At 41.9% G+C, this 17527-nt stretch overlaps 1 protein-coding gene across 1 annotated transcript; it reads left to right on the top strand.

Moving 5' to 3' along the window:
• Positions 1 to 4441: 4441 nt before the first annotated feature.
• LOC309660866 (uncharacterized protein) lies at positions 4442 to 15293 on the top strand (the record flags this gene model as incomplete). The annotated part of the gene is made up of 2 exons (XM_082461943.1): positions 4442 to 4447; positions 6012 to 15293. The coding sequence occupies 2 exons, from the start codon at positions 4442 to 4444 to the stop codon at positions 12393 to 12395; spliced, it is 6390 nt and encodes a 2129-aa protein (XP_082318069.1). The 3' UTR covers positions 12396 to 15293.
• Between the last annotated feature and the right edge of the window lie 2234 nt (positions 15294 to 17527).

Raw genomic sequence — 17527 nt, 5'->3', positions numbered from 1 at the left:
CATTTTGTGGTAAGTTCCCCCAGTCTTAAATATTATTGATATATTACTTACTAATTATAACTTCAAATAAAATTCTGATACCTATGATGTCATCCTTCTTTATATAACAATGTAGTGTCAAAATGTCCATCATTATAGATGTGTTCTTATTTTCCTTTTTCTTTCTCTTTTACATATGATTACCCATCTAGGCACTGGTCATGGGCTTGAAGGAACAGCGGGCAGGTAGAATCTGGGAAAGCTATGTCTTATCTGGAAATATCTCCTCCCTTTTTTTCTTTTTCAAAAGAACTACAATCAAGTTGTTAAAAACATATATTACTGTAAGCTTACTAAGTGTTTTAAGGCTATAGGACATAGGAAAACAGAAAGTAGAGGCTTCAAGACAAATTTTCTAAAATTTATAAATGCATTGTAAAGACTTTAAAGTTAGAAAGTCTTTCTAATGTCTAAAAACACATTGGTTAGGGCTAAAATGTTTCTATTAATTGACTGGGTAGTAAAGTTCTACTTACTCTTTACTTTTCACTTAAAAAATAACACAAGAAGAAAGGTCATTCACTCAAGAAACACTTATGTTAATTCAAACTTCTGAAAAATATTTGGTTAGGCTGTATAGAAGAGATAAAATATATATAATACAAAGAAACAAGTGATAAATTCCATAGCCATAAGCATCAATAGAGTAATATGAACCCCAGAGAAAGAATAGTTGTGCTGAGCCCAGTGCTGGATGGTACAAAAAGTACCAATGTTGAATTCAAAATTGGGGTCCTAATAGGTCAGGTTCTCATTTCTTATACTTACCTGAGATAATGTATACTATTTAGGAACCAGTCTACACTACACAGTGAACAAATATATGTCAATAGGATCTAACAATAATACAAGGAGACAAAGTAGAACTATTATTCTGGTACATTTAATGATATTTATATAAATATTCTTGGACAAGTGGTTTATTTTCACGGAGCTCAGATTCTCATCTACAATAATGAATTCGAACAATGTTTTAGTTATCTGTATCAGAAACACCTGCTCCAACTATTAAGAATGTATGTTTATAGACCCCGTCCCAGGCCTGAGGATTAAAAAAGAACATCTGGCCTTGAGGCCTGGGAATCTGCAATCCAGGGGATTCTTATGCATGCTGAAGTTTGAGACTACTCAAATAGATTTTACGGAAATTAACTTCTCATGCTATTCTGTTATAGTTACTTGAGGTATATAAAGAGAGCTTTTAAGGTAAATTTAGCTGAAATCAATACATAAAATTAAAAAGTCTTAAGTCAATGATTATAATTGATTATCAAATTTATCATGTTAGAATAAACTCCTTTTTTTTTGAAGCATTCCCCCGAACATTGTAACAAATGTGACTTCTCTGGCCACATTAATAAACTTTAGTTCATATTTTCCAAAAATGTTAAAAACCCAAACCCTAAGCTTGGGAAAGTTGGATACGATTAAATATAACTTAGTTTACTAGAGCACTTTTCAGAGATAATGCTAAAAAGAGAAAATGCTGTCTTTGTTCCCCTTCCTACAACTTTCTGTTTCATACTGAGAATAAGCAATTTCTGAGGAACCTTATACAAAGCATCAACATTGAAGAGTCTTATGAATTAATGGTGCATTTTTACTCAAGAAGTCTGAATTGTGAAACTAATGCAACTTAAAACAAATCCTTTGTAGTTTAAAAGATTATAGAATCCCAGCTCTGAGATTTCAATCTGCATTTACAAAGTCCCATGGCTTTTCAAACTCAAAATGATAAAAACTTAATTGATTCATTTCCCTCTTGGCAACTTTATCTTCATTAATGACAGTGACCATGACTTAAGAACATGAGAGTCTACATCCATTCATTCAAAAACATTTACTGAGAGCCTAGAAGGTGCCGGAACTGGAGATAGAAAGATGAACAAAATAGAGACATTGTTTTTTGTTTGGGGTTTTTTGGGGGGGAGAGGGGGGAGCTAAACAATTACGGTACAATATGGTAAGTGATAAGTATTATAATAAAAGTGCTAAAGCAACATAAAGAGTAAGGACACCTAACTTACCTCCTCCTCAGCCCCACAAAGGTGTTGGGCACTGATTGAGATGCTGGAGATAGAAAGCTGAGGAAGATACCATCTCTTTCTTCAACAACAATAAAACAGCTAGTGATATTTTTAAAAAGAGAGAAAAATATCAAAACAAATATTTACTATCACTATTGAGAAAAAAGTGATGAAGTTTGTTTGGGCTCCAGTGAAAGTTTCACAAAAGTAAAAATTTGGTTGATTATATATTGTATAAAGACACTTGTTATATAATTTTTTTAATTTTCAAATTAAATTGAGGGGGTGTGAAGCTACTTAAACATTTTGAAGGAAGGCAATGAGCTTCCCAGGTGGATGGACATTAGAGAGGGAGTGAAGCATTCTCAGCTAGAATTGCCTGTACAAAGGCACAGGGGCAAGAAACAGCTCCTTATGTTGATAGTTCTATGTGGTCTGTTCAGTCAAAGCAAGCAATAGTTCTATATGGTCAAGGCAAGGATGAAGAAGGGAATGGCAAGAGGTGAGGTTACATGGTGTTACAGGCTTTCTTGTTGGTTGCAAAGAACACAAGAAAAGGGAAGTCAACACAAGAATAAAGGTAAATTAGAACTGCAACAACAAACTCAGGCAGCCCTCAGAACCAGTCCCACTTCTCATGGCATACCTGCTTATCTCTGCACTGTTCTCTCTCTCAGGAGACTTACTCTCTTCACTCACAGTTTCTGTGTTCTCACAGCTTAGTTTACATGTGGCTCTTATTAATACCCCAGCCTCTATCTGATTCATTTTATCTTCATAATATTCATATTTTAGTTCCCACTTCACTAGGAAATCTTAGTATTTTCTATTTCAAGTTATAAAGAAAGAAAGAATTTTGTAAACCTGGTTTATTTTTCTTCATCTGCCCATAAGTCAAAGGATCCTGAATAGAAAGTTCTTTGGAAGCTCTTTGGTCAATAATCCAGAAATAATTCAAATACATGTAGCCAGAGAGAAATCAGTCATGTGCAAAGAAAAAAAACATGGCTTTGGATCCTTCTGAAATGACTTAGATTTTTTTTTTAATTGAAGTATAGTTGATTTACAATACTGTTAGTTTCAGGTGTACAGCAAAGTGATTCAGTTATACATATATTTTTTTCAGACTCTTTTCTATTATAAGTTATTATAAGATATTAAATATAACTTCCTGTGCTATACAGTAAATCCTTGTTGTTTATGTATTTTATATATAGTGGTGTGTATCTATTAATCTCATACTCCTAATTTATCCCTCCCCCGCCCTTCCCTTTTGGTAACCATAAGTTTGTTTTCTATGTCTGTGAGTCTGTTTCTGTTTTGTAAATACGTTCTTTTGTATTATTTTTTAGATTCCACATATAAGTCATATCATACAGTATTTGTCTTTCTCTGTCTGACTTACTTCACTCAGTATGATAATCTCTAGATCCATCCATGTTGCTGCAAATGGCAATATTTTATTCTTTTTATGGCTGAATAATATTCCATTGTATATATATATATATATATATATATATATATATATATATATATATATATATATATATACTATGTCTTCTTTATCTATTCATCTGTTGATGTACACTTAGGTTGCTCCCATGTCCTGGCTAATGTAAATAGTGCTGCAATGAATGTTGGGGTACATGTATCTTTTCAAATTAGAGTTTTCCTCTTTTCTGGATATATGCCCAGGAGTGGGATTTCTGGATCATTTCTGGTAACTCTATTTTTAGTTTTTTAAGGAACCTCCATTCTGTTCTTCATAGTGGCTGCACCAATTTACATTCCCACCAATGATGTAGGAAGGTTCCCTTTTCTCCACACCCTCTCCACATTTATTATTTGTAGAGTTTTTGACGATGGCCATCCTGATCAGTGTGAGGTGATACCTCATAGTTTTGATCTGCATTTCTCTAATAATTAGCTATGTTGAGCATCTTTTCATGTGCCTATTGGTCATCTGTATGTCTTTTTTAGAGAAATGTCTATTTAGGCCCTCTGCCCATTTTTTGATTGGGTTGTTTGTTTGAAATGACTTAGAATTTTTGTCATCACTAATCTGTGTAAAAGAGATTCAGTTGTGTTTTGAGAATAGAAACCAGGATAAATAGGAAATAGATATTAAGAAGTAGGAACAGAAAATCTAGTCTAGCCTTCCTCAACATCTGGCTAGGAATGGAACAGGATAGGCTTGTAATGCTAGCTACAGAGGTATACCAGGTTGAGAATGGGATTCTTTAATATATGAGATGTAAACTGATATTATAGACTGAGAGAATACAGCCAGGGATTAAAAAGAGGTTGAAGTGAAGAGTGAAAGGTGATAATTGAAAGAGAAAAGGCCCTGGAGAGGGAGAGAAGATAGGTACAGAATGCAGGTAAAGAGGTTGGTTATAAACAGGAAGAGAAAACAGCTGGATATAGGTGAGTTTTATAGGTATGTGGGCAGGAAAGCAAACTTCTCCATGTGAAAGCCTCAGTTTTGTGAAATAGAAAGCAAGATCGTCTTCTCTTGGGGGTGGGAGTGAAGAGGGTTAGAAAAGAGGTGTAGCTGCTGAGAAGACAGCCTTTTTGGGAAAATGGGGGAGAATGGATTAGCACTGCTCGAGTGCCAGATGAGGGTGGACGCTATAAATCTATAATATTTGGGAATTTGTGGCATTCTCTAGCAATGTTCACCACCCTGGCAGTAGAAATAGAGAAGATAGTTTGTATAGAGTTGATCCAGAAGTTTGATGTTTCCTAGGGCAAAATGGCAAAAAGACACAGAAGCAAGTAATTGAAAGTTACAAGAGAGTGACCAGTGTCTTGCATCTTCCTGAAACTTCTGTTTCAGACAAACTGGTCTTCTGACTGTCCCTAAACTAGGACTTCTATTTCCTGACCCTATTCATTTGCTTACAAAATTCTTTTAATTTGTATTTCTCTTCCTCATTTCAACCCTATTATTTAAGCTTCATTTCAAACGTTATCTTTTCTACAAGGCAATCCTTAATTCTCTCTTTCACCAAAATTAAACTTTGCCTCAAAATTGCTATTGCATCAGAATTTTTTGCACTATTTATCAATTATTTCTTGACCTGCTATCAGATCCACAAGCCAGTATGCTTGGTATTCATAGAGTACAAAATAGCTCACATTAATATTGAGTCCTCACCATACGTCATCACGTCTAAGCACTTTCCATAGATTATATATAATCATATCACTATATAAGACAGTAACTATTTCTAGAACCATTTTAGAAATGAAGAAGCAGAAGCAGAGACACTATAGGCACCTCAGCTAGTATGCAACAGAAGGAATATCTCTAGCAATCACACTCCAGTGTCTTTGTCTTAACCAACACACTATACAACTTCCCACATACTTTTTACTGTATTGTCTTGCATTGTAGTTTGGAAGGTTATAGTTCCTACTAGATTTCAGACTCCTGTAAGGAAGGGTTCAGGTCTTAAATTTGTTTCCTTTAGCCCCTAAAAATGTGTGTTGCCTATAAAAAGATCTCAATAAATAGTTACACAATTAATTAATGGCTCAGGGCCTGGAATCTCACTGATTCCTTGGAATGTGGAGTAATAAAGATTTTTCCAGGTAGTTCCACTGGAGTATTTCCCTACATTTGAAGCTACTTCCAAAGATAGTCTCTTTTATTAGGCAATCAAAGTGATCTGGCCTCCTCTGAAACTTGTAGGTCAGAGGGTAAAGTTTTTGTTTGTTCGTTTCCGTTTTGTTTTTTGCATTTATCGCTATTCTAGGTTTCATCAAGTGCCCAGACTTCGAGAAGAGAAGAGAAATTCTCTATTCCTTCTTTTACCTGACTTATTTTCTCAGTGAAATATATGATTGTATGATTTTTTTAAGTACATATATTAATGTTTGAACTTTAAATGCTAAAATTTAGAAATCTTTTTGCTTTTTGTTTGGTTTTTATCTCCACAGCCCAGTGAGAGTCAAAGCGTTCCCAGGGGACCATATCTACCCCAACAGCTACAACCATCTGCTGTACCCTACAAGCCAAGAAGAGTTTTACCACCACTTCCTCCTGCCAGTGGCCCAGGACTTATTCCACCACCTCCTCATCTTGATTCACGAGGGTGCATGCTACATCCTCCTCCTCTTGGTAGAAAATGGCAAGTTGCACCACCTCCTCCTCACAGGAATGGTCGCCTGCCTCCACATCCTCCTCCTGTCAGGAAAGGGCGCCTTCCACCTCCTCCTGCTCCTGGTACAAAAAGGCGACTTCACTCTCCTCCTCCTCCTGGCACAAAAGGGTGCATTCCGCCCTCTCCACCTCCTGGAACAAAAGGGCGCCATCCATCCCCTCCTGCTCCTGGTACAAAAGGGCGCCATCCCCCTCGTCCTCCTGGCACAAAAGGGAACCTTCGACACCCTTTTCTTCCTGGAACAAAAGGGCGCCTTCCACCCCTTCCTCCTCCTGGCACAAAAGGGCGCCTTCCGCCCCCTCCACCTCCTGGAACAAAAGGGCTCCCTCCGTCCCCTCCTGCTCCTAGTACAAAAGGGCGCCATCCCCCTCCTGCTCCTGGTACAAAAGGGCGCATTCCGCCCCCTCCACCTCCTGGCACAAAAGGGCGCCATCCATCCCCTCCTGCTCCTGGTACAAAAGGGCGCCATCCCCCTCCTCCTCCCGGCACAAAAGGGAACCTTCGACACCCTTTTCTTCCTGGAACAAAAGGGCGCCTTCCGCCCCTCTCTCCTCCTAGCACAAAAGGGCGCATTCCGCCCCCTCCACCTCCTGGCACAAAAGGGCGCCATCTGTCCCCTCTTGCTCCTGGCATAAAAGGGCACCTTCTGCTTCCTCTTCCTCTTCCTGGCACAAAAGGGTACATTCTACCCCCTCCTTCTCCTGGCACAAAAGGGCGCCATCCATCCCCTCTTGCTCCTAGCACAAAAGGGTGCCTTCCACCTTCTACTAAAACAACCACAACTACACCTACTATTACTAACAGTACAAAACCCTCCACCATCACAGGAGAACCCACCACTTCCACAGAACCCACCACCACAATAGCAACCATCACTTCTACAGATCCCACCACTGTGGCAATCACCATCACTTCCACTGAACCCATAAAAACAGCAACTACCACCACTTCCACAGAACCTACCACCATAGCAACAATGATCACTTATACAGAATCTGCCACCACAGCAACTATCACCACTTTTACTGAACCTACTACCACAACACCAACCATAACCACTACCACAGAACCCTACAGCACCTCTACAGAATCCATGACAGAAGCTATCATTACATCCACAGAACCCATCACAATAGAAACCACCACTATTTCCACCAAGTCCAACACCACAGCAAGCACCACTACTTCCACAGAATCCTCCACCACAACAACCATCACTCCTACAGAACCTGCCACAACAGCAACCAACACTGCTTCCACTGAACCCACCACCACAGCAACCACTACCACTTCAAATGAACCTACCACCACAACAGGAAACAACACAACTTCCACAGAATCCACCACAGCTGCCATCATTATTTCCACAGAACCCAACAAAATAGCAACCACCACTACTCCCACTGACCCCACTACCACAGCAACCACAACCACTTCTACAGAACACACTATTACAGCTACCACCACATCATCCACAGAATTCCTCACCACAGCAACCATAACCACTACTACAGAACACACAACCACTACCACTACTACAGAACACACAACCGCTACCACTTCTACAGAACATACCACCACAGCAACCACCAACACATCTACAGAATCTACCACCATAGCAGCCACCACAAGTTCAACTGAACCTACCACCACAATAGCAACCACAATTACTTCCACAGAACCATATACCACTCTCACAGAATCCTCTACAGCAAGCATCATTACTTCCATGGAGCCCACTACAACAGAAACCACCACAACAGTAAGCATCACTTCCACAGAGCCTACCACCACAGCAACTACCACCACTTCAACTGAAACTACTGCCACAACAGGAAACACCACAACTTCCAAGGAACTTGCCACCACAGCAATAATCATCACTTCTTCAGAACCCACCACCACAGCAACCACTGCTACTTCTGCAGAACTGACCATCACAGCAACCACCACAGCTTCAACTAAACCTACACCAACACCAGCAACCATCACTTCCACAAAGCCCACCACCAAAGCAACCACTGCTGCTTCCACTGAACCTACCACCACAACAGCAACCATCACCACTTCCACTGAAGCCTATACAACTTCCACAGAATCCACCACAGCCACCATTATTATTTCCACAGAACCCACCACAATAACAACCACCACCACTTTCACAGAGCCCACCACCATAGTAACCACCACTACTTCCACAAAATCACTCACCACAGCAACCATCATCACTACTACAGAACCTAGCACATTATCAACAACCAGAACTTCCACAGGACCCACAACCAAAGCAACAATCAACACCTCTGCAGAATCTACCACCACAACTTCTGTAGAACCCACAACCAAAGCAACAATCAACACCTCTGCAGAACCCACCACCACACCCACCACCACAACTTCTGTAGAACCCACAACCAAAACAACAATCAACACCTCTGCAGAACCCACCACCATAACAGCAATCATCACTTCCATAGAGCCCACAAGCAACCACTACTTCCTCAGAACCCCCAACACAGCGACCATCATCACAATTACAAAACCCACCATAAGAGCAACCATCACAGCTTCTACTGAAACCCTCACCACAGCAACCCCCACCACTTCCACAGAATCAACCACCAGAACAGCAACCACTATCACTTCCACAGAACCCTATACCACTTCCACAGAACCCTATACCACTTCCACAGAATCTACCACAGCAACCACCATTACTTGCACAGAGCCCACCACTACAGGAACCACCACTACTTCTGCAGAATCCCACACCACAGGAACAATCATCACTACTACAAAACCCACCACCAAAGCAATCACCACCACTTCAACTGAACCTACCACCACAACAGCAGCCACTACAACTTTGACAGAACCCACCATCACATCAGCACCCATCAGTTCCACAGCACCCACTGCTACAGCAACCATCACTACTTTACCAGAATTACCAACCATAGCAACCAGCATCACTACTAAAGAACCAACCACAACAGCAATCACCACTCCTTCCACTGAACCCACCACCACAGCAACCACCACCACCAGAATAGCAGCCATTACTATTTCTGCAGAACCCTATACCACTTCCATAGAATCTATCATAGCAACCACCATTACTTCCACAGATTTCACCACTACAGCAACCACCACAACTTCTAATGAAGTCTCCACCACCACAGCAACCACCACCAATTCCACTGAACCTACCACCACAACAGCAACCATCACCACTTCCACAGAACCCACCACAACAGCAACCACCACTACTTCCACAGAGATCCCCATCACAGCAAAAATCATCACTTCTACTGAACCAGCCACAATCACAACTACCAGTATTTCCACAGAACCCATCACCACAACAGCAACCATCACTTCCACAGAGGCCACCCCTACTGTAACCATCACCTCTTCCACAGTATTCCCCAACACAGCAACCATTATCACTACTACAGAACCCACCACCACAGCGACAACCACTGTTTCCACTGAACACATCACCACAGCAACCATCACCACTTCAACTGAACCTCCCACAACAGGAACCACAACTTCCACAGAAACCACCACCAGAGCAACAATCATCAATTCTACAGAATCCACCACCACAGCAACCACAACCACTCTAACTGAACCCGCCACCACAGCAACCACCACAACTTCTAATAAAGCCACCAACACCACAACAACCACCACCAATTCCAGTGATCCTACCACCACAACAGCAACTGTCACCACTTCCAATGAACCCTATAATACTTCCACAGAATCCACCACAATAGCACCCACCACCACTTCTACAGAAACCCTCACCACACCAACAATCATCACTCCTACAATTTCTACCATCACAGCAACCACCACTACTTCCACAGAGATCCCCATCACAGCAAAAATCATCACTTCTACTGAACCAGCCACAATCACAACTACCAGTATTTCCACAGAACCCATCACCACAACAGCAACCATCACTTCCACAGAGGCCACCCCTACTGTAACCATCACCTCTTCCACAGTATTCTCCAACACAGCAACCATTATCACTACTACAGAACCCACCATCACAGCGACGACCACTGTTTCCACTGAACACATCACCACAGCAACCATCACCACTTCACCTGAACCTCCCACCACAACAGGAACCACCACAACTTCCACAGACCCAATCACAAGAGAAAGAATCACCACTTCTAAAAAATCTACCACCACAGCAACCACCGTTACTTCAACTGAACTTACCACCACAATAGCAACCACTACTACTTTCACGGAACCCACCATTGCATCAGCACTCATCAGTTCCACAGCATCCACTGCTACAGCAACCATCACTACTACAGAACCCACCAGAACAGCAATCACCACCCCTTCCACTGAATCCACCAACACAGCAACCACAACCACTTCTATAAAATCCACCACCAGAACAGCAACCACCACCACTTCCACAGAGCCTTATACCACCTCCACAGAACCCTATACCACTTCCACAGAGTTTATCACAGCAATCACCACTACTTCCACAGAGCCCACCACTACAGCAACCACCACTGTTTCTGCAGAATCCCACACCACAGCAACAATCATCACTACTACTGAACTCACCACCAAAGTAATCGTCACCACTTCAACTGAACATACCACCACAACTGGAGCTACTGCAACTTCCACAGAACCCACCACTAGAGCAAAAATCATCAGTTCTACAGAATCCGCCACTACACCAACCATGACCACTCTAACTGAACCCACCACCACAGCAACCACCACAACTTCTAGTGAAGCCACCACCACCATAGCAACCACCACCAATTCCACTGAACTAACAACCACAACTTCCAGAGAAATCACCACAGCAACAATCATCACTTCTATGGAATCTACCCCCAAAGAACCCACCACCACTTCCTCAGAATCCTATACCACTTCCACAGAACCCACCACAACAGCAACAATCACTTCCACAGAGCCCACCAACCCAACAACCACAACTACTTCAACAGACCCTACGATCACAACAGCAACCATCATTTCCACAGAGCCCACCAACACAGCAACCATTATCATTACTACAGAACCCTCCACCAAAGAAACCACCCTCCCTTTGACTGTACCTACCAACTCAAAAGAAACCACTACAAGTTCTACTGAAACTACTGCCACAGCTACAATCACCACTTCTAAAGAACCCACCACAACACCAACCACCACCACTTCAACTGGACCTACCACCACAACAGCCACCATCACCACTTCCACTGAACCCTATACCACTTCCACAGAATCCACCACAATAGCAAACAAAATCACTTATACAGAGCCCACCACTACAGCAACTACCACTACTTCCACAGAATCCCCCACCACATCAACCATCATCACTACTACAGAATCCACCACATTAGCAACCACCACCACTTCCACTGATCTCACCACCACAGGAATCACTACCTCTTTAACTGAATCTACCACCACAACAGGAACCACCACAACTTCCATAGAACCCAATGCCACAGCAACAATCAACACTTCTGCAGAATCCATCACCACAGGAACCACCACTTCCATTGAACCCACCCCCAGAGCAACTATGACCACTTCCATAGAACCCATCACCAGGACAGCCACAATTACCACTTCCACAGAACCTTATACAACTTCTACAGAATCTACTACAGCAACCATCATTACTTCGACAGAGCCAACTACCACAGCAACCACCACAACTTTTACCAAAGCCACCACCACCACAGTAACCACCACCAATTCAACTGAACCTACCACACAACAGCAACCATCACCGCAGAAACCTATCCCACTTCCACAAAACCCACCACCACAACAGCAGTCATCACTTCCACAGAGCCGACCACTACAATATCCATCACTACTTCCACAGCATTCCCCACCACAGCAACCCTCATCACTACTACAGAAACTGCCACAACAGCAACCACCACTGCTTCCACTGAACATATCACCACAGCAGCCATCACCGCTTCAACCGAAACTACCACAACAGGAACCACCACAACTTCCAGAGATACCACACCACAGCAACAATCATTACTTCTACAGAATCTACCACCACAACAACCACCACCACTTTTCTAGACTCCACCACCACAGAAATCACCACCACTGCAACTGAACATACCACCACAACAGGAACAACCACTACTTTCACAAATATCACCACCACAGGTAAACTTATCACTTCTATAGAATCCACAACCACAGCACCCACCACCGCTTCCATTGAACTCTATATCACTTCCATAGCATCCACCACAGCAACCATATTTACTTCCACAGAACCCACCACAATAGCAACCACCACAACTTCCACATCACCCACCACTACAATGGCAACCATCACTGCCACAGAGCCCAACAATATGGCAACCAGCACCACTTCAACTGAACCTACACCCACAACAGCAACCATCATTTCCACAGATTCCACCACAACAGCAACCACCACTACTTTTACAGAGACCCCCCAACAGAAAAAATCATCACTTCTACAGAATCCACCACCACACCAACCACCACCATTTTAACTGAACCTACTGCCAAAACAGCAACCATCATCACTTCCATAGAAGCCTGTACCACTTCCACAGAATTCACCCAATAGCAACCACCACCAATTCCACCACCACAACAGCATCCATCACTACCATAGATTCCACCACCACAGCAACCACTACACTTCCACAGAGACCCACCACAGTAACAATATTAACTTCTACAGAACCTGCCACAATAGCAACCACCATTATTTCCACAGAATCAATCACCACAACAGCAACGATCACTTCTACAGAACCTGCCACTACAGTAACCATCACTACTTCCACAGAATTCCCCAAATCAGCAACCATCATCACTACTACAGAACCCACCACAACAGCAATCACCCCTGCTCCCACTGAACACATCACCACAGCAACCATCACCACTTCAAATGAACTTCCTACCACAACAGCAACCAACAGCAATCACCACTTCCACAGAACCTTATACCACTTCCAGAGAATTCACCACAAAAAAACATCATTACTTCCACAGAACCCACCACACTAGTAACCAACATTTCCACAGAACTCACCACCACAACATCAACCATCACTTCCACAGAGTCCACCATTATAGCAACCACTACTACTTCCACAGAATTCCACACTACAGCAAACATCATCACTTCCACAGAGCCCACCAACACAGCAGCAGCATCACTTCTACAGAATCCACCTCCACAGCAACCACCACTACTTCCACAGAATTCCCAACCACAGCAATTACCAACACTAGTACAGAACCCACCACAACAGCAGTCACCACTGCTTCCACTGTATCCACCACCAGAGCAACCACCACTACTTCCACAGAACCCATCACCACAATGGTAACCATTAACACTTCCAGAGAACCCTATACGACACCCACAGAATCCACCACAGTAACCATATTTACTTCCACAGAGCCCACCACTACAGCAATTACCACCACTTCATCTGAACCTACCACCACAACAGGAACCATCAGTACTTCCACTGAACCCTATATCACTTCCACAGGATCCACCACAATAGCAACCACCACCTCTGATCCCACCACCACAACAGTAACCATCACTTCCACAGAGTCCACCACCATATAACCAACACTACATCCACAAAATCCTCCACCACATCAACCATCATCACTACTATAGAACCCACCACAGCAGCAACCATCACAGATTTCACCAATCTCACCTCCACAGCAATCATCACTACTTCAACTGAACCTCCCACCACAACAGGAACCACCACAACTTCCACAGAACAAACCGCAAGAGCAACAATCATCACTTCCACCACCATAGCAACCGCCTTTACTTCAGATGAACTTACCACCACAACAGGAACCATTACTACTTTCACAGAACCCATGATCACATCTGCACCCATCAGTTCCACAGCACCCAGTGCTACAGCAACCATCACTACTACAGAACCACCAGAACAGCAATCACCACCCCATCCACTGAACCCACCAACACAGCAACCACAACCACTTCTATAAAATCCACCACCAGAACAGCAACCACCACCACTTCCACAGAGCCCTATACCACCTCCACAGAATCTATCACAGCAACCACCATTACTTCCACAGAGACCACCACTACAGCAACTACCACCACTTCATCTGAACCTACCACCACAACAGGAACCATCAGCACTTCCACAGAACCCTATACCACTTCCACAGAATCCACCACAACAGCAACCACCGCTACTTCCACAGAGATTCCCACCACAGCTACAATCATCACTTCTACTGAACCAGCCTCAATCACAACCATCACTATTTCCACAGAACCCATCACCACAACAGAAACCATCACAGAAACCACCACTACAGCAACCACCACTACTTCCACAGAATTCCCCACCACAGCAATTATCATCACTTCCACAGAGCCCACCACCACAGCAGCAATCATCACTTCTACAGAATCCATCTCCACAGCAACTGCCACTGTTTCCACAGAATTCCCCACCACAGCAATTATCAACACTAGTACAGAACCCATCACAACAGCAATCGCCACTAGAATTTTCACAGACTCCACTACCACAACAACCACTCCCAGCATTTTCACAGAACCCACTATCACAACAACCACTCCCAGCATTTTCACAGAACCCACTATCACAACAGAAGCCACCACCTCTTCAAGAGTACCTACCTTTTCAGCAAAAGAGCCCACCACCACAACATCAGCAGCAGCTACCTCCACAATTCCTACCACAGCTACTAGTCAAATTATAACCAGCCCTCCCTCCACCATATTGCCCAGTACAACTATCCATGTTACAACTCCCAAACTACATCCACCTGTATAAATTTTAAGAGTTTTGGGGATAAATTCCTTTCCTTTTTTGTTTGAAGATGTGAGAAATGATTTTCCAAACTGCTCTGAGCTCTTAGGTGAAAGGAACCTCAATTATTTCAATGGAACCAACTCTTCTAACCAGATCACCAAACAAATAAAGTATTTGAGCAATGATATGCACCTAATGCTGTCATGATGACTATCGCCTTTCCTATTTTTATCACCTACCAACAGATGATAAAATCAGTTTCCCAGAAGGAAACAGACACCCTTTATGAGAAAAAAGGCATTTAATAAAAGATCTACTTAAAGAGAACAGACAAGATTAAATGAACCAGCTAGGGGTGGTTGAGGCATACAAAGTTTAGCCACAGTGGAGCTTGTAGTGTGCCTCAGCTTGATGGGGCAAAGGAGCAAATGACAATACCAGAGTCTGAATGAGAGTTGGGACTGTGCATGAAAGGCCACCCAATGGAATCTGTTGCTGTGAAGGGATGTAACTACAGCCCACAGAAGGAAGAGAGCAGTATAGTACCCCTACCTCTTTCCTTCTCCTATTTCTTCCATCAGTAGACTCCAACCAAAATCTGACAGACAAGGGATTCCAGGTGACAGAGTTTGTGTGGTTGTCCTCCCAGCATAGAGAGCTAAGCAGAAAAGGGTGAACTGCTCATTAGGAATTATCAGCACATAGTAGCCTGGTTCAGCACCTTGAAGCCAAATAAGTAAGTACGGTAAAATATGAGTTCCTGACTTCCTGCATAGAAAGGGGAAGAGATAGCAGTAAGATAAATTATAAAATTATATCAACTTTTTATTGCCTTTCTCCTGGAAATGCACCTATCTATAGGGACAACTAGGTAGTAAAACTATAAGCAAGTTACAACATAAAATTTTAAAAAGAAATATAAAATAATAAAATTTAAATAGAAATAATACATATATAAATATATCAATATAAATATATTTTTAAAATTTTAATATGTTCTCTTGAGCACAGAAGCACAAGCACTGAATATAAAACATGAAACAATATTCTAATAAACTGATCATTTTACTTCCCCTCAAAATATCTCTCAAATTATGTAATCATTTTTTATAATGATAGTATCATTGATTTTTGGTGCGAAAGTCCATTCTATCTATTCTAGCAAATCTAAATGTCTAAATGGAGACGTGTGGCAGAATTTTATTTATTTTAATAAAATAGAATTAAAATGAAATTTGATTATAGCAGGAAATTACTTTTCAGAGGTATATCAGGTATATTGCTGTCATTTCAAAATTGTACGTGTTTCTGAAAAATAAATTAAAAATTGTTCTAAACAAAAGATTACACCAACTCTTTATGGAATGTATAAAAATTCTGGGAGCATATGTATTTGTATGTATGTGTATTTGGCCTTTTAAGAATAGCTCTGAACTCCTACTTTATGGCACTACTACTACCAGATTTCCCCAAGCTCCTCATCAGTTGTCCTTACCATAATCTGGCTTCTAAACTTATATGCTGCTTAAGCATTACACGAATTTTCCAGCATGAGGGGTCATCAGCGTCTCTGCAATGTCAGCTCTCTGCTGCCTCACCTGCTCCTGCTAGTAACAACTGGACAGATTCATGCCAACTCCAGTTTAATCCTCAATTTGACCTTCGTTTGGTAAATAAATACTATTAGGCACTTTATTGTGCAAGCATAGTCAAAAACGTTTCCTTGAAGGTTCCTTAAAAAACTAAAAATAGAATTACCATAAGACCCAGCAATCCCAATACTGGGCATATACCCAGAGAAAACCATAATTCAAAAACACACATGCATCCCAATGTTCATTGCAGCACTATTTACAATAGTCAGGTCATGGAAGCAACCTAAATGTCCATCGACAGACAAATGGATAAAGAAGATGTGGTAAATATATACAATGGAATATTACTCAGCCATAAAAAGGAACGAAATTGGGTCATTTGTAGAGACACGGATGGACCTAGAGGCTTTCATACAGAGTGAAGTAAGTCAGAAAGAGAGAAATATATCATGTATTAATGCATATATGTGGAATCTAGAAAAATGGCACAGATGAACTGGTTTGCAAGGCAGAAATACAGACACAGATGTAGAGAACAAACGTATGGACACCAAGGGGGGAAAGCAGTGGGGGGTGGGGGTGGGGGTGTGATCAATTGGGAGATTGGGATTGACATGTATACACTAATATGTTTAAAATAGATAACTAATAAGAACCTGCTGTATTAAAAATAAATAAATAAAATAAAATTCAAAAAACATAAAACGTTTCCTACCATCAAGGAGCTTTTTATCCCTTTGTGTTTCAGCATCCATTATCTCATGTCTCCACAAAGTTTTTAATGGGGGCAATCTGCAATCTCTGCCATG

Source organism: Balaenoptera physalus (genome assembly GCF_965194825.1).
Source record: "Balaenoptera physalus genome assembly, chromosome: 5".
Lineage (NCBI taxonomy): Eukaryota > Metazoa > Chordata > Mammalia > Artiodactyla > Balaenopteridae > Balaenoptera > Balaenoptera physalus.
This window is presented reverse-complemented; position numbering and strand designations above follow the sequence as displayed.